The sequence below is a fragment of the Diachasmimorpha longicaudata genome, chromosome 7 (assembly GCF_034640455.1).
Source record: "Diachasmimorpha longicaudata isolate KC_UGA_2023 chromosome 7, iyDiaLong2, whole genome shotgun sequence".
Classification (NCBI taxonomy): Eukaryota; Metazoa; Arthropoda; class Insecta; order Hymenoptera; family Braconidae; genus Diachasmimorpha; species Diachasmimorpha longicaudata.
Window position 1 is genome coordinate 5,276,328 of NC_087231.1, and position 19,931 is coordinate 5,296,258.

The following is a 19,931-nucleotide window of genomic DNA, read 5'->3' on the forward strand; positions in this document are numbered from 1 at the left end:
AGGCAGTCTTTGATAAATGAATTTCATATATCGAGACATCAATTATTAGCGCCTATTAGGAACTTTCCACCAACGTTATGAGGGAAGAATCTGTCGATAGTTGAGTGTCTCGTTAGACTATCGATTACTCGGCAACTCGAGCGTATAATTGGTAGACAGACGACCACGTAGTTACGTGGTATCTTGCTCCAGGATTTTTTGTGCTTTTTCACTTGCGCAAAGAAAATTAATTCGCGAATGTCAATAATTCAGGGAATATATGAGAGAAATTTTTTTTCGGACTTGTTGTTCATATAAAACTATTCCAAATTATTGGCTAAAAATACTCGTGATCACTCGGAGTTTTTCTCTCATTAAAATTCTAAATGAATTAAGTGTTAAAATTCACCGGATAGTTTGGTGACGTTGAAGGGGGTAATTAATGTAACGTTAAAAGTTTGATTCTAACATTGTGCGAAACCAAACGCACTCACACCACATATTTCCCTAGTCTCCGTTTCTCGAAACAATTACAACTATGCTTCAACAATTTATAATTTCCAGTTCTCTCACGGTCCAACTTCTCATCCCCACAGAGCCATTTCCGGTACTCCAGCCCCTCCCCACTTACTGTACGGTATCTTTTGGTAGGACGCCGGTTAAATGTTATTGCTTTGCCAGCCTCTGTGGATAATTTCCTTCATTTGTTCACTCAACTCAGGAGTATGGAGCCACACATTCTGGTGGAGAAATTCCAGAGAATCTCGTGCCTCGCTCGACACAGGTCTAAACGTAATTCAGACTTGTGTTATTTAAACTAGGCAGGAAAGGATGGAAGTGGTTGAAGGAAAGACTGGAGGGAAGGGGATTTCCCTGTCACGGTGGGATGTCTTGAATGACCATTGACGAACAGTGATTTTTCAATTATTCAGTCTGAAACATCATTTTTAAAACATTCACCTCTACACACAATGATAAATATTCAATAAACACAACGTATCTTTGCCAGAGGAAAATTTTACAGAACTGTCACGGAATTTTTACGAAGTGATCCACTATTTTCATGAGATTTCAGAATTTCCCACCTCCGTGTTCGCAATTTGCGATATTTTTATTTACTCCTCCGCTGCTGAGCCCCCGAGAGTTGAAAAATAAAGAATTTATCGGCCCCTGGATCCCGTTAGCTGATAACTATGGCCGAGAAAGCGTTACAGAGAGTAACGCAGCCTTCGAAATCTCCCAGCGATGGTAAATCCACGAGGTAGACTCCAGGATAGAGACAAAATCCGAAGTTTCTAGAACCACCCAGTCTAAATCAGACTAATCCCGTAGACCCGGCAAGTCTTATCCCGTTCTCCTTTGGATACTCCCTATCTACCACTCTCATCTCCAGCTACTGTCCCTAGTCTCGGCCTCCACCCATTTTCCATCTCTACAGAGACGACTTATCCAAACTCTTTGTGCCACTTCTGACTCTCGGACACGCAATTACGTGTCTTGAGAGTGCCTCGGCATCTCCAGACTCGGTCTTTGGTGCGCCTCTACCAAAGGCTTTTTTATATGCCTGAGAAATCTCGAGGGAAATCGTCTACGGTTGAGATGAAACGAAAGGTCAATAGCGATGTCTTCAGAGAGCGTTGGAAATTAGAATATGATGAACATGAGGGAGTTGGCGCGTTTTACGAATGATACATATCGGTCTTAAAGAAAAATAAATAAATCCTCAACTGAATTGAGAATTGTCTCCTTAATAAATGGGTAACTTTCATTGAACGTCGCCAGTGGAAATTAGAGCACCAAAAATATCAGGAAAATGTCTCTTCTTGTGAGCGGAAATATATCAGCGCAAAATGAATTCTTGATTTAGTCACGAATTAAACCCCGTTACAAAAGTTTTTAATTCGCTAACTTTGATTAACTCCTCCTGTTATTTAATTTTAATCAAAAAATTGTAAACCATCCTAACAACCCTGAACTGTAATTACCCAACAATTAATCAATGGAGGAGTGATTTTACTAGAGTACTGAAGAAACTTCAGAAACTTCATGAAAATAAAACACCCGACTGTTGTACCGGATATAATGAGGCCAAACGTCTCCTCGTTTCTCCAGCTCCTTTATCTCTCCATTTTCTTTTCCTCTCATCGGAAAATGTCACCGGAGCAGCGCCTGCGGTAATCAGTGTTGGATTCCCAAGACGAATTCATCTAATTGAATCCTCCGGAGCGTATTAACGAGGAAACGTGGTCCTCTTTGCTGCGGGAGCTTTTATTCACTCTCATCCTCGATTCATTTTACCATTTCCTCGGACTCTTGACTCATGCCCCTTGATCGCTAATCAGCGGCCGCTCAATTATTCATCGAATTCGGAGGAGTTGAAGAGTTCCCCTCACATCAAAATATTTAATTTCTTCCCCTAAAGCTCAATAACCCTCCCCATAAAATCCCACCCCAACTTCCTCCGAAAAATTCCAATTTTCAAATATAATACCCACTTATGAAAATATCTGCGATAAGAAATCCTGCGTCTCCCTCCCCCGTGCCCTATTTACCCCATTTAGGCTCACTGGGTCCCAACTGCACCCCAAATCCCGGCGCTCATCAGCTTATACAACCGTTGGAAAAGAGCAAAAGGACTCGAGAAGAGAAAAGCAATCATCCACCAAGTCCTTTCTCCTCGCTCTCCAGGAATCCATCCAACGGATCTAGCAAGCGGATCCCCTCAATCCACTGAATTCAGCTTCCTCTTTCACCGAATAAATGTGGAGTGTATTTCGGGTAGTCTAGAAGGGTCGTGGGGCCTCCATTGTTACCCCCCCTCCCTCCCCACCACCCACTGGGTTTTCAATGACTCGGCCATTACAGATTGTTCGCGATCATCCTGTGTAGTGAACGCACAATGGCCTCAGGAAGTCCTCCAACTTTCGCTGACGAGAGGGATTTATATATATAACAGTGTATACACGAAGAAACTTCTGGCTTCAGTTCTCCCCATTGACGGACCCACGTGCTTCGGATTCGCCGGACCAAAAGAGTAGAAAAAAAAAAAGCCCAACGGAAGGGAGATCAAGAATAGTATTGTTAGACAGCAACAGTGGAAAGTGAGGTTGATACACAGCGACACTCGCCGTGAGAAAAAGATGGCCTGAGAGGGCTTTAGCTGTACGTGACTGGCCAGTCAACAAGAATGCCCGCACACTTTCTATTCTTCTACGTTTTCCCCCTGCCCACCATTTGTTTTCCTCTCAACACTTTGCAGCCTCGAGAGTGTCATTCTTTCCAGGGTACCACAATTTTCTCCCTATTTATTCTCGGGGGGTTTTTCAGGTGTTTTGGGGTGTGGGGTGTGGTGGCAATTGCTGGGGTACTCACCACCGAGGAGAAACAGCCCGCAGGCGATTACTGTTTTGTGATCGGCGTAGCAGTGGCCGATGAGGGCGCAGAATGTGCCGGCGAGGATGAGAATTACTGCCGCTACTTGAAATGGTGCTGATATCCTGCAAAAATCGGATAATTTTGTTAATTATTGGAGTGGTAATTTATTTTTGTTTAAATGCATTTGGGGACGTATTTCAATGTTGAGTGATTAGATTTTTTTCATCTGAAAGAAGTTTTATCAAAGAGAATGGAGTTAAGATTTTATATTTGAAGTTTTCTTGTTGATTTAGGACATTCTTTCTCATGTCATCCCCAAGTTGGGTATATAAAAAAAAATATTTATGTCGAGGCAGTAAAGCGTCTGATTCTAATAAACATGAGGTATAGTACACCGTGTCCTAATCCCCTCTCATTAGGAATTTCCCTCACACGTGTGCGAAGCGTTAAGTGAATTATGTGATTGCTCCTTTGGAGATGTTGGCTGGATGTTTATCATCAAGTCACTGTAATATCCCGCGTGGGAAATCATTCCTGTGCGACAGCCAAGACGAATCCTTGACGGGAGTTAATCAAGATTTCCGAGGGAGACGATTCCAGGATATGTTGTAGCGGCATTATGACCCTAAACTGGATTGATCAGTGGGCGTACGGTGGGTCCACTGAGCACGCAATAAGTATCAACTGAAGTACAAATAAAATGGCAGTGAGTGATTTCATAAGGATTCTAAGATTAGTGTCCTCACTTCATTGTTTCAGGAATGCAATAACACTCAACTTAGTTTTCTCGTTTCACTCTGTTTTGTCTATTTTATGCGGCTCATTTCTCATGAAGGTCTCGAGAAAGGGAGAAACTTCGGTTACTTTTACCTCGGCCGAGGCGTGCAAAAGTTTTATCCATTTCTTCACCTCGATTTGCTGTTTACGTTTATTAAAGCCAACTGCGAAAGGCAAACGAGCAAAAATAACGTGGCATAAGTGTCAGGATGTTGCACACAGTGACGAGCCGTTGGTATAAAATCTCGTGCATCGAAACTCACACGTATGTTGGATGAATAAATATAACCAGTGTAATATCTGTTTGAGCGTAAGATATGAAAAACAACCGTAAAACAGAAATGAAAGTAAATAGCGTATTGAGGAGAACTGGAAGTGAAACGATGAAGTGACGAGAAAAACATTCCAAACGTGTTGGCAAAAAGAGATAAATGAATGGAGAGAAAAATATGGAAAAACTTTTGAAAACAGTTTGAGGCACTGGGGATACTGAAACATTCAGCATAATTTTACTCTCTCCTCTGTGGTATGTACTGACGGGAAAACAGCAGAGGAGAAACGGTTGGAGTAAAGGTAACAGCAAGTGACGACAGTAATACTGTGTAACCATTCGTATATGCAGCGACATTGGGAGTAAATGGCGCACATTTCTGGTGTAATGCTGTCATACATCTCTCCAGCAGCACTTCAGGAGTTATTAATTTCAGGGTTTTCGGTGGAAAAATAATAAAACGTGAGTTTATCTCTATTGCATTGTCTGAAAATAATTCAATTAAATAAACAGTTTATCTAATCCATATGATAAATTATTATATCACACGTCGGCAATGATTGCCCTTTGAAATAACAAATTGTTTACCCGGATTACGCGAACAAATAAAAGTTTTATTTATGCAAATAAAAGTTTTATTTCGAACTAGTCCGTGCACCTGCATCGAATAAAATTTCATCAATGTTGACAGAGCAATTTGATAAAAATAAATTAAACTTTCATCTGAAAAATTGTATCATTTGACGAAATATTATTTGAAAGAACTGTATTCAACTCTCAATGAAAACCACATCCAAACGTAATCACGTGAAAGCCCGGCAAATTAATTTAAATTCCACAAATGACCATTTCGCCGAGGTGTAAACTACCCTAATAGAATGTCTCGGTGGAGCTCATCTCTCAGTTGGGCTGTACGTCACTTTTCCATGGACATAACGTGGATGCTCGTTAATAACCCCACGTTGCTTGCACCAGCCTCACCCTCGCTGCTCCATTGTCACAGTAAATAACAATAAAACTTTATTAATGCAGTGAGCAACTGTAGTTACCCAGGACTGGCAGACATCCAGGCTTTTACATGCACGCATCTATTCACTGAATGATTCAAGCACATATAAAAGTTTCTGAGTGTGTACCGAGAGCTGTGGATCTAGGTAATGTTGCACTCATCGTACGTTACATTTTCCCATTGAACATTCGTCTAGTTCTCCTTTATGCCAACCTACGATATGTCTGTACTTTGGTCTTACGCTTTACCGGTGCATGTGCCTACGGACCTTTCTCTATTATTCAAAACGGTTATTCGCTTTCGTATGGGAAAAGCCCTTTACTCACTAGGTGGAATGGGTATCCAACACCCGAGGTAGAGTCACTCCTTTCTAACTGCGCTCGCTTTATTCCTGTAATACTCCGACAAGGGTTTTTCGGGGGTAATCAAAATACTCGACGAAATCATGAGGCGGTCTTTGCCCGATGCTCCTCACACAGAGAGAAATAATCAGGGAATATTACGGAACTCGCAGGTGCTACGTCATGCGCAAACTTGAATCGTGAACATGAAAATTAGTCGGCGTAGGAGAAAAGAAGACAATTATATTTATGATCCTGGAATTGACCGAATTATGAGACGTAGTGTCTAGATTTTTGTCAAGAGAAAAGCTTCGTTCCACCGTACGGAAAAACCTCTTTCCTCACCGGGAATTTTGTGCATCCAACATCCAAGATAAAATCCCTCCTGCACCCTCTTTATTTTACTGAAGCACATGTGAGCGTGTTTCGAGGGTAATCGGAATACTCGAGGGAATGCGGTTGCCGTTGTTCCTCGAGGTTTCTTAAATTTTCATTCTCTCACAGCCCCACCACTGTACATTCATTCTCGGTACAATGAACAGTATGTTGATGGAATCCGGGAATGACGGACAAATATTTTATGAGGACCGGTGGGTTTATTCACGCCACATTTCACGGATGAGATTGTATGTGAATATGACGATTTAGTACGGGGGGTTGGGGGATACCATTACTTCAGACTGCAGACATTTTCACATGGTATCAAGGGCTGCTGAGAATTTTTCAATTCAACTTCGAAAAATCAAGCAAAAGTTTTAACAGTGTAATATCTCTCATTACTTTCTGCTTTCCATTGTCATTAAATTGAATATCGTTCCAATGACTTTATTGGATTCATCGTGGCGTTCCATTGAAACCGTTGATTGACGTTTGATTGAAATTATTCCCTGCTATTCGCGAATTAATCGCAGACACTGAGTGTCAAGTGTCTGTCAAATCGGGAATAAATAACGTAATTCATTAATTCATCTGAACATCGAAAATTCAGGAATGAAATTTGTATTGAAAATTGGTCCACGAAAAAACCATGTAATTAGATACAATTAAGATTTTATTAATTACAAATCCCAGTTGATTGCCGAGATTTAATGTCACGGAACTCGATTGATTTCACGAGTGTCTACGCATCGATGCTCTTGACATGTGACACCATCATCTCCGAAGTCGTCACCCTCCCGAAAAAAAAAACAATCTCCTTCGGGTGTTGATTTGAGAAAAATCCCCCCGTCGGTTTATCGTATTTTCTCTCGTCACGATAGAATCGGACGAAATCACGCGAATACAGGAAATTCGTTGTCTCGGTATTGGATGTATCGCAGAGAGGAAGGGACAAAGATCGTTTTCATCTCCTCGATTCAATAGCAATCAAGAGAAAACAAAGGATTGAGAAAATAGAGAACGAGCTTTGTGTCGTACACGGTTAAGGGAGAAATCACTATCGGAGAAACAAAATGTCAGGGCGGGGAGGGCGCGGGCAGGAAGCGAACGGTGGATGGTGAGAGAAGACAGAAAATTGGAAAAAGTATAATAATGGACGCAAAGGAGAATGGGAAGCCTATATCCCAATATTATTGTAAAATTCGATTTCCTTTGTATACAGTTTTTCACTCCACGTCGAGGTGTATATAACGATCGATAAACCTCGCAAGGGGGTGAACGAGAGATAAGGTGGAAAAATGAAACGTGCGAGAGATTTTGTTGGACAAATTGAAGGCGTGTCGACGATGGGGTGAAAAGGATTTATATCGTTAAATATATTTCATCCCCCATTCCATTTTTCCACCCTCTTTCCTCCCCCTTCCCCTCTTTTGTCCCTCAACTCATCGTTATAGGGGGTGCAGGGGTTCGGAAAAGTTTTGCGGAGGATTGAAAGCTAATTGGGAAAACTCTCTAGCCGTGGAATTGAATCGAGCGTAACCATGGGCCTGTCGGGATAGCCTTGGCTGCCACCACTCCACCACTCACTAACTTTCACCTCAAAATCCCCTCGCACAAATCTCCGCCGCGTAGCGCTGCCCGTATCACCCCCGGCTACGTCTTATCCTTTCACCTCTGCTTTAAAGGGCTTCTTAAATTAATTCGCTGCCACTCGACACCACGAGCACCTGGGAAAACAATTGGCGAATTGGAAAATGGAAATTTGGGGGAGGGGGAGGATTTCGGCTGTGCCGAAATTTTTAATTGGGAATTCGAGGAGTGGAGGGTTGTAAATTGACCGGAACAGGCGGTTTCAGGGAGAATGTTGTGGTGAGGAGTGCAGGGGGTGGGATGGAGAGTGCCCGTGGAATCGCTAATTTCTGGATGAACATCGGGAAAAGCTCATTCAAGCGGTGACTGGGGCAGGCACGTTTTGCAATTTGCATTGAGAGAAACGGGTGACTAAGGGATGCCGGTTGAAATATCTAAGAATTTGTTTAACTTGTAGTACAATGGGTAGTGGAAAAAATAATACTCGAAATTAAGACGGTTGTGTGTTGCCCCATATTTGTTCAAAGTGAGTTATTGATTAATGTTAATTCTGGTCTGCGATCAATTTTTGTTTGAATGTTTTGAAAGCAATAATTGCAATGGAAATTGGAAGAATTTAAAAAGACCAAGTTTTGGATGCCATTCTACTGGGATATGTCTTAAGACGTCGCGGAGGCATTAGTTCTCCGAGTGCAGCACAATGAATCGGGGAGAAATCTAGGAACAGAAGTGGGGAGAGCCAGGAAATAAGAGATGTAATTTCTCAGGAGTCCAGGGAGAGTATTTGGGTCAGTGGAAGTATCGAGTGGAATTGATATCCTCCTGGGTTCTATCGGTATTCTATGGGGGTCGGTATATTACAACTAAACAGGCCTGACCAACTCAGTATATTACCACTGAACGGGGGGCTGATATATGGCGGCGACTGGTCACTGCCAAAAACTCACACAGACTTAGCGGTATGGCCAAATAGCCGAGGACTAACCTGTGTTACAAGCCGGGAATTATATCCTCCCTACTTTGCGCGGTCAGAACTATTAATTCTGGGTTGAAACCGCTTTACCCAGTGCATCCCCCACGATTAATTCGATTTCTGGTTGGTCAATATGGGAATGAAGACTAACGAAATTAGTGAATCATATTCGATGGTTCACCACCATTTTCGGTATTCATTGAATTGATTATCGGGGCTTGCCAGAATTTATTTTCACCGTGTTTGGGTTGAAAAATTTGGGGGGTGGTGTGCGGAATTTCAATCGATGGAGCTTTTCCATTCATTGGATACCAAAATATTCGAAATAGATGAAGTTATTTGGTTGAATGATTTCATTTTTTTACAAAAGCTGGGTGAAGAGTGGGTGAGAATGGATATTTTTATAAATTTAGTAAAATTGATTTCATAAAATTAAAAGAGCATTCTGCTCCTTCCTAAACTCGAAGTTTCCATAAACGTATTTTTTTTGCCAAATTATCCAACCGTAGATTACCCTTCGAGCTTCCAAAGTTATACCAGTCAATAGAAACTTCCTGATAGCATACACTGGAGTGTATCGAGACTAGAAATTGGCGCACGAGTTTTAGATACTTGATGATTAAGCGAACCTGTTATGACCTTAACCCAAAGACTGTGAACTCATGCAAACTCATGCAAGTGAAAGAAAGAAAAGGGAGAAGGAGTGATCGAGGGATGATCGGCCAGCTGCAAAATCCAGCATATCCCGCGGTGTAGGTTATAAAGGGCGTGTGCCAGGAGAAGTTTGCCCCCGAGTTTGTACATCCCTCGGACGATGCTGCTATGCATTTCTATCGGCTACTTAACCTCCGGAAAAGCTCTCCCACCGACGTTATTTCCGGTTATACATGGAGCTAGAGAACGAGAGAAGCCATCTCTCGGTGGCACATCCCGTTGGGCAAATATCCGCGTAAGCTCGTCCGCAAAGTTCTCATTCCTGGAGTACCTTGACACAGAGGGAGAAAGAATTGCCTCTTTCGAGTTTTTGCTTTCTCCGAGAAAGAGCGTTTAATCTGAAATTAATGGGGATACATCCCCGGCTTTTTTTCCCTGTCGGCACGACTTTTAATTAACATGGAGTAGACGCGAAAACGTGCAGAACTTGAAATATATTAAATATGCTGAAGAAAAAAAATTTTGAGTGTGAAATAAATAAAATATACCGTTTATCGAAAAATAATTAATATCCTAAATATTCGCTTAATCAAAGATTCAAGAATATTTTAGTAATTCAATTATTATTTATTGTTCTCATTGAGATTCTCAAAGACTATTAGAACACTCAGAAAAAAAATTATGAACAATGAATAGACGTAATAACAATGGCGTCAAAAATTCTCCATGTCAGACACTGGTTTTTCTCCCACCGAAGCGCAATTTTTTTTTTCTTCCAACTTAATTTTTATTTTATTCTCCCATCTCTTTGTTTTTCCTGGAGCGGTGAGGACGATGCAGAAGCGTAAATTATTTGATACCACCCTTTTCACCGGGAGTACTAATGGCCGTCGCGATGCCGGCTCGACGATTAATGGCAAACGCTCCGATGGGCAGTTGGAAAACGCCATGAGCGAATGGGAAGAGTCGGTTATATCTCCGTTAGAAAACGACCATGGAGCTTTAATATGACCTACCAATATTTTCTTCTCCCATCCACTCGGATTTTTACTCCTTTTGCCCATTGGAATCTGTTCAGACTCATGCGCATCTTTTTCCACCCCCCGGAGTGGCGTGAAAAATTGAAGAAAAAATAATAACACTGGGTTATTGATCGCTGCAGACGATGAATAATCCAGAAGTAAATATTTCATCAAATTTCATTCAATTTTGTAAATCTATGAAATGAGAAATTATAAACAAATTATTGTATTTTAAATTCAATTTTATAAACTTGAAATGCATCACAAAAAAGTCGTAAATATTTTTCTTCGTGGAAAAATATCTGATACATAATTTACGTGTGATGTGAATTTAATTACTGATATTTTTTATATACGAGCTTGTCGATACAGTGAATGAACCAACACTAGCGATGGAAATCCCCGCGCACTTGACTAAAAAAAAAATGCCCACGGAAAATTAATGCAGTTACTGGTTTTGCCACGACGCCACTAATTCGAGCGTTGCCCTTTTATTTATTTCCACCCGTCGCGCACCCCCCGCCCCCGTTGGCTTCTTTTCCTCTCATTTTTGTTCATATATTTTTCACCCCCTCGTCCCTCAACAGTGCGCGGGTGCCACTCTCCGGCGTTTTTTCGTTCCACCCTTGGATACCAAAAGCACATATATTTTTTACCCGAGTGCAGTGGTCCACCAACAGCCCCAGTCTTCCCTCCGGCTGTGTCTGGCTCATCCAAGGGAGCAACGATGAACAAAAAAAAAACACCACCACGAGTAAAGTTATCCTCACTTCTGACTCGAGTAAGTACGGGGGATAAAAAAAATTCATCATAACTAAAAATGGGGAGGGGGATGATGAGATATAAAAAAAGGGAAACGGCAGCAATTTTGCTTCGAGTCATCTCTCATTCGGGGACCTTTCAGCATGAAACTCCGTAGGGCGGCGTCAGCCTGCTGGAGTCTCTCATTCCATCGAAGCACCACTCTCCTTGTCGCTCGTCTCGTATTACGCGTTCAACCTCTTCACGATATAACAAACTTCACAGTATGTCTTCGTATGAAGCACCACTCAGCGGATAAATGATCCGGTAATTGTGATATCGAATTCTCGGTGCAACTTTTTCGTGTGAAAATGATAGCTGGGGGATGTTTGATTGGGATTAACGACTGGCATTTAGTGGATGAAAAGATTGAATTACGAAATTGTAAATTCGGAGGATTGCTAATTATTCATTAACACATTTCGATAAGATGTGGATAACCTCTTAAAATTTTCTGATGGCACTGTCATTTTACGAAAATTTAAATGATCCGATAATTGTCACATTAAATTCTAGTTACGCCATTTTAATGTGAAGATGATTGCCGGGAGGAATTTCAGTGTCTGAGACTAATGTCGGACGATTAATGCGATGCTGTCCCCCAGCGACATTCGTGATGGATAACAAGGGCAATGTTTCAGAAAATCTCTGAATACTGAACATTACCAATGAATTCTCCACGAAATTCGTCCGACTCCTGGAATGTTCGCTTCGAAACATGACGTCCGTAACATTCATAAAATATTTCACCATGACAAATATGGTTATTTTGCTTTTGAAGAGCTTTGCCGTGCACCCTCAGTCGGATTAAAACACAGCGTTGGGATGATCCTTCTCGAAGAATCCCAAGCCACTGGAAAATCCGGGAGTAAAAGGCAGCAGTTGCAAAAGCGCATTTCCGTACTATCTCTGGACGAATAAATCGCGACAGTATTGCCCTATTTTATCCAGCCCTAGGCCAGTTTCCATTCGTCATCAAAATGGCAAAAAATTCATCATCGGTTTAAAAAATAATTCCACACTTCCTGACTCTCACGAAAATATCAAGAATTTATAATTCCGTTCGAAATTGAAATAACAAAAAACAACAATAAACAATGAATTGTCGCGAAGTAAAATAGCGTCGTGTTGTCGATTCCTCCAGCCCCAAGAGACTCTCCATATTGAGAATGAACAAGAAATTGTCTCCTCCAATCTCCATTTCATCATTCCACATTTTTCCTCCTTTCGTGTAATTTTCCCCGTTCATCCTCAGCGTGAATGACGCCATCTTCCCAGGTACCCCAGTGCGGTTATTGTTAGGGTGATCGTATTGTCTACAGTTGGTCGGCTATGGTGGAGTTCCCGGGTGAATGGCAGAGCGAAAAGCGAAGAGAAATGCGCTTGGGTAGTGTCTCACCAACTCTGGTTTCTCTCTTTCTCCACCCCATGTACACATAAACTAGACCATGAGATCCACGAGTTCACCCCCTTTATTTCTCCATTTTCTCCTCCCAATGGATTCCCCGCTCTGCTTTTCTCCTATCTACGCCAGACTATTCGTCACACTAAGTTGACGTGAAACACTCATTGTCGCAAAATTTTCTATTGAAAGTTTTATCACAGGTGCATTGAAATGCACGCCATCTGATTGAAAGAAAGCTGCTGCCAATGGATTATTTCTCTAATTATGATTTGACATGTGATTAATTCAATGACTGCAGTGGCAACATGGGACACTGGCCGGCTACATTATCAGATTTTTTTATAAATTTACCCCTCGTCTATTTTAAAAATTTCCGGAAACGACTAATTGAAAGATCATAAGGGATTCACTACCGTCATTTTCCTCTATTAACACAACATTTATTCATCACATTAATCTGCGGAACACTCATTGTGACAAAATGTTCTATTGAAACTTCTATCACAGGTGCATTCAAATGGCCGCAATAAGCTGGAAAAACTCTGCATTCAGTATTTTATTTTTTCAATTATGAGTTGGAATTAATTACAAACGAGTGAATAGCATTGCGGAAATGTTCGTTGACATGGTATTTGTTCAATGGCAACTTGAGACGTGATAATTTGAAACAGCAGTTGTTCCAATTGACAAATAATAACATTGTACTCTCAACTCTGCTTTTCTCCCATCTGTACCCGAGTGTTTATCGCACTAAATTGTCGTTTTATCACGGATGTATGGAAATGCTCGCAATAACATTGAAAGAAAGTTGCATTCGCTGTTTTATTTCTTCAATTATGAGTTGTAATGAATTATCGTGAAAATGCCTGTTGACAGGGGTTGATTTAATTTTTTTTTCAATTCCCTGTCCCTGGATTTAATTAAAAATCCGTTTCCAGTGGCACATAGAGTCCAGGTCGTGGGTAGTGGCCAAATGAATGGAGGGAAAAAAAACAGTGAAGAGAGGGGGGAAAATCCGGTCTCTGTCCCTGGCAATCGAATGCCCAGTGGTCCGGGGAGATGGGGTTCGAGCTAATTTGTCGTCGTCTTTCAATTATACCCACCTGGGGGCGAAGGGGAGAAGGGGGGACAGAGCGAAATAAAATAAAGGGGGAATTGTCGGGTTATATGTAGTCCATGGAAGATTTTCGGTTCGTCTCTACATCCGTAATTAGATCAAACACGCTCGGCAATTTCATTAGCGCGTAATCCTCCGGTAACGAGGCGAGTTGGCGACTACCAGTAGCTTTTTTTTCTCATTTTATAATGGGCTTATGTTGGCGGAGGGCAGCATCCACGGACCATGATGGGTAGATATTTTGTATGCAATGTTTTTTGGACTCGTGTGCCTGCAAAGGGGGTAGGGCACCTGCGTGCTCATGCCCACCAGCGAATTTCACGAATTTTTTGGTTGTTAAATACACATCCAATGATGGTCTTTCACTATTTAAATTATACCAGGAAGTAATAGGTACATGAATCACAGCAAGTCATATTCTTTTTATAATTTTTTAGTTTGAAGCAACGCGTGTACGTATCAAATGCACAAATTTCAAATGAACTTTCCATTTTTTGTTGAAAAAAAATGACGCACCTTTCCTTTCGCTTTGAATTCTCCCGTCATCTGTAGTGGACGAGTGGACTGTTTGTGATGGGGATGAGCTATGGGAATAGTGAATAAATAATTGAATTTTTTACTACAATGAAATTCTGTTATTTCCGAGTTTCCTTTCTCCGGCTGACCATTATTACACCACTCCACTGGCGCGGCCTTCCAACTGGACGCGACAGTGGGAGACCCGAGTGTTGACATATCCACGTGGCTGGGCTCGGTGCTTCACGTGTCAACGAAAAAAAAAAAATTCTGCATTTCAAGAAGACACTCCACTGAGTGTGTGATTTCTTCCCTATTTTTTCAGCCAACAGAGATAAATATTGTGACAGAAGTGGGAGGAGAATTTTTTTCCGCCTCGACTTGATGTTGGTTCAGGGAGAATTCAATTTCACGGGTCAAATAGATATTCAGACACGAGTGGAATGAAAATATTAACATATGTCAGGCAATTTTATCCTCGCGAATTTTTGAAACCGTTTATGATCAACAGAAACAGGTCATGGGAAGTTGAAGGCTGAAAATTCGTTCGTGTCAGGTGCAAACTCGTGAGTAGAATGATATATCAAGAAAGGAAAGAGCATTAAAGCTCACAGAGAGGGGGAGGAAGAGATGAAAGGGCGTGAGGGGTGATTTAAATTCGGTAAAACCCACTCAATTCAGATGCTCATCCTCTCGTCCTACCCTCCTTCAACAAAAATAAAATTCATTGCGTTCCAAGACACTGGAATCACGTGGGTGACGACTCGTCCATCATTTTTCCAATAATCAATAAAATTATTTCAATGGAAGCACTTGAGCTGTTTGTATTTTCCAAGCATTAATAAAATTGAATTTTTTTGCTGCTCAACGTAAATAATCCTTTTCTCCGGTAGTTGATGCTCAGGATGATTTGATTTCACGGGTCAAATGGATATTCACACACGAGTGGAATAAAAAATGCCAACACATGTCGTACAATTTTATTCTCGCAATTCTTTAGACCTGTTTATGATCAACAGAAACAGGTCATGCAAATTTGAAGTCTGAAAATTTGTCGGTGTCAAGTGCAAGCTCTCGAGTCGGATCACATATCCAGCAAGAAAGAAGTCTTAAAAAGAAACTCGAGTAAATGGGGAAAAAATAAAAGCACGTCGGGGGTTATCTAATTTCGGTGAAAACCACTCAATTCAAAAGCTCACCCCCCATTCCCCTCATCGGAGAGTAACCTTTCCCACGGCTTCGTGAAAATGAAATTAATTGCTTCTTAAGGAACCAGAATAATGTTTCAACTTCGTCTTCACGTATTCAGGGAATGGGAATTTATTACAAAAGCGGGTCACTGAGTCTCGGCTAATGGATCTCATTATCCTCCGAGGATAAATGAAATTCTCCTCAAAAGATTCTTCTCAGATACATTCGCAATTCGTCTGGATTTTTCCACCATCTATTACACTCTATTTCGCTACAACCGGAATAGTACAACAACTGAATTGAATTATTTAAATGACTCGTGGTTATCCAACCCAGTCGGCCCACCATTCTGTGTCTACTGGGACGTACGAGAAACAAATTTCTGGCTTCAGTTTATATCTATACATTCCCAACGCGGATATACTGCTGCACGTGCCACAACACCGGCGACGAAAGCTCCCGGTTGTGTATAGTGTACGCTGGGATTTTCCTTTTTTTTGGGCGAGAAAAACCGTAAGCGCATGTTTCCCATCGGAATTGCAAATGCAATCACCGGGAGAAAAATTGCCTGTCATCTGACAGGGAAATGAGGAAAAATAGAGAAGTGGGTACAATAGTGGGAATGAGGGAAAGGGAAAGTTGGAGGAACTCAGGGAATGTTAGGGAAGGCATAATTGCACTGTTCAACATTTTTTTTGCGGTGACTTTCGAATATATCTCGTGGAATCCTTTGGCGAGAGTACATTACACTGGAATTTCAAGAGATTTCATCATAATGTCAATTCTCATGGCAATATTCTGAGGAATAATTTTTTAAATTTAAATATCATTAAAAATATAAAGTCATTTGTATAGAATTCTGATAGAAAAGATAATTTTATGGAGAACCAGCGAAAATTGAGATGAACAACTTCCTGAATTGCTAATTTATCTACCTATTTATTTATTCATCTATTCATTCATTTGCGCACAGACTGACAAATCCAATTAGAGGTTTCATCAATTCAATTGAAATACCCCGGCCAACATAAAAAAAATTTAATTAAAAAATCCACAGAAATTATTACCGGATAAATATTACCGCAATTATAATTTCAATGAACAATACCTAAAAATAAAACCTCGACACGTGAGAAATCAACTGATAATCGCCATAAGTCCCGGTGTCACCCCCCTCAACGCCCCCGCATTTTCGAGCATCCATCCCCTCGCTTATTAAAAGCCCTCCTTTTTCCAATAGAGAGCGAGTAATCCACAGTTGGACGCGACTGGAATTAATTTCCCTCTCACCAATGGAGGAGCGATGATCCAGCCACTTTCTTTTTTAATAATGCAGGAGACGACGACATCAGTGAATGCCAGAGTCGACTGGGGTGCAACAGGTGACGCGTCGTTGAATTGTCACCGTTTCAACGTTTGATAAAATCGTTCTGCTCTCTAGTGTCCGTCCACCCGTCCCTCCATTGAATGCCACCAGGTAAGCATGCACAACTGCCAGGGAACCAAGGGATAGATGATAGTTCAGCACTGCGGCACATCCCGAATTCAGTTTCTATCTCTCTCTCTCTCCCTCACTTTATCGCACTCGAAATCCGAGCTTTGCAATTAGCTGGCTTCCGATTACCGGAAAACCGCTGAAACGCTATATACGGGACACTGGCAGTTCCAACTCGAATCGATTTCAATGCCTCACTGCCCCCAACCCCCCACCCCCTCTGACTAGTCCGCTGCTTTTGCATTCTCGTGGTGATTCGGTTAAACAAGGAAAATTATTCAAATGTCTTTGTTAATTGATATTTTCAGTTGGCTTAGCTGTTTGTTTCAATCAGTTTGATTACTTGATTAAACTGTAACAAGTCTGGGGGTTGATTACTGAGATATTATTGTTGCGTAAATATTTTCCTTGGGGGTGAACTTAAAACAAATTTATTTGGTAAACAATTTATGTGTTCATTAAAGGTCTGGGAAGAATGGACCTCCACAGGGATGAGAAAACTACATCAGTAAATGAAAATTATTTCAATGATTTTGTTGATTGAAATTTTCACTCGATTTGGAGGTTCGTTCCAATCATATTGATTATTGGATTTAAATATATGAAACGTGGTGATGATTTAATCAAATATTATTGTTGAATAAATGTTTTGTCGGAGATTAAACCAAAACTAATTTACTGATAAGAGATTTATACATTCATTTATACATTCATTAGGGATAAATCGGTGTAATGCAGGTTTTATCAGATAGCCTGAACCCACTCGGATTAATTTACGTTGTTGAAAGGATTTGCATGGAATAACGAGTAAAATCTGTCATATAGTAAACATAGTATTCCGCTTTCATCGTAGAATAAATATTATGTTGTAAGTGAATAATTTTGCAGCGGATTTTATCAATAATTTTGTCAATACAACTAATCATTCCCATGGTTTTCAATTAAAAATTTTAGTTGGCTTAGCTGTTTTAATCAATTCGATTATTCAATTAAAATGTGTCAGAACTGGGGGCAAAATAATTGGATATTATTATTGGATAAATATTACCATTGGAAATTCAAGCAAAACAAATTTAATTAGTGGAGATTTATACATTCATTAGTGATAAATCATAAAAATTGGGATTAATTGCGAACGTTCGATATTCGTTCGGATTAATGTTTAGGGGAATAAGTTTTAACGTGGAACATATTTGTGTTCTAACAAATATTTTTCCTCTCATTTTATAATGATTATGTCAAGAAAAAAAATTGAGTCATTACCAGACGAGCTTAATTAGATTTAAGACTCCATTAATGATTACATATTTAATATTCATTTCTGATTACCCAGAGGAGAAATAATTCAATAATAATTTAATTCAATTCAATTCAATTATTTAACTTCATTCACTTCCAATATTTTCACCTTCAGTGAACGGAGACGTGTCGACCTGTCGATACACCCGAAATTAACTAATCCATTCTGCTACAGCATTGCAATCACTCCGAAGAAATCTTGGGGAAGAGAAATAACATTGTCTCCGTCACAAGACAAATATCAAGTTTTCACTCGGTGAAGTAGCTTTTGGCACCAACAAGGAGTCACTTTCAACAAGCCGTGGGGCTTCTAACGACTTTGTTAATACCCACTTGGCATTTTACCTACCCCCCATCCACCCCTCCCAAGCCCCTATAGTCTCGAGAATAGTTGCTGAGCGAATCATGCCCGTACGATGCTCTTTTCCAACTGGGCTCGCTGCAGCAGAGACCAATGGAAAGCCTAAAGTAGCTGGAAATTCGCTTTGTTTTCTCCTCCAGCGTTTTGTGTCCCAGGATTACGGGACTTATGAAGTATTCCCACTTTAATCCTCGGCCAGTGGAATCGTCAGTAACTCCGCATTATTTCAGAGCCCTTCATCCCACATTTACGGATAGACGAAATGTTGGATGAATTAAACGAGAGGGCAACGGGTTTGTGTGGACTGTAAATAATGTTGTCGTCGATAATTACGAATTCATAGTAGCCCTCGAATTTTCATTAATGGTCAAACATACCTTCTGTCGTCACATGGCACTCGACATTGCTGTGAATGCTATTTAATTGGTGCATATCCGACTTGTTCCGGATTATTTATGCATTGAAAATCGCCCCTCGACTCAACATCCCTTCCCATACCTTTATGACAGTTATTATTGCACTTGTAAATTAATTATTACCGAGGAATTAACTGATTCTCTCGGTGAAACTTTAGATAATTGCACGGCGAGAGAGATGCGTAATTTTGTATGTGATATTCTAAAAATTTGGGGCTGCGGTTGAATCGATTTTGATTACATTCAATTCAGTTCTTCTTCGCGAAGAATTTCACCAGTTTTTTATTTAATCTACTTTGTTTTTGAAGTACACATGATTTCCTTCATCATGGACAATCACCGGGTAAACTTGCCATAAAATGTCGGACGCAGACGCTTTCGAAAGGGATTTTTCCGAGGAACAATAAACGGAGTCACCCTGAAAACTCACCTCATTTTAGAGACAACCAGGGGTGTAAAATCCAGCTCGCTAAAGCTCGGCTGACTGATACCCAACTCCTTCGACGTCACCTCGGCAAGACTGTTGTATCTCACTCGCGTGCATGACGGCGTTGAGACGTCTAGAACATAAAATTTTATCGATTGAGATGAGAAAACTTGGCGTGCAATTGCTCGCGAGATGAACTAGAAATTTACTACAATATTATTTTCATGACATCCACTGTGTGAAAATGCGTTCAGCGGAGAGTGGAAAAAGTTACTTCATCATTTTCTTCATTCGGGGCTCCATGCAGCGAGGAGATCGATTTTACAATCTCATCCCTCAGCCTTGACTGTGTATTCCTGATATATTCTCCGCATCGGCACAGCCCACCCCTGCTTCCGCTCACTTTTTTTACTCCACGCAAGGTATTATGTTCCACTGATCCATAGTTAATGAGGCGAAAACAGACACCTGGGAATATCTGATAAGCCAATCCTACGTTGACGGAGCTTACCACATTGTTTTCTATGTAATACA

General features: G+C 40.8%; 1 protein-coding gene across 3 annotated transcripts in view; it reads right to left on the reverse strand.

Moving 5' to 3' along the window:
- The window catches only part of LOC135164381 (uncharacterized), a 64,768-nt gene that overhangs the window by 16,302 nt on the left and 28,535 nt on the right, over positions 1-19,931 (reverse strand). For all 3 annotated transcript variants that reach the window (XM_064124656.1, XM_064124658.1, XM_064124657.1), the window contains exons 3-4: positions 19,401-19,530; positions 3,352-3,476 (exon numbers count right to left, since the gene is read on the reverse strand). In XM_064124656.1, coding sequence (XP_063980726.1) covers positions 3,352-3,476; positions 19,401-19,530 — 255 coding nt within the window. The remainder of the gene's footprint in view (positions 1-3,351; positions 3,477-19,400; positions 19,531-19,931) is intronic.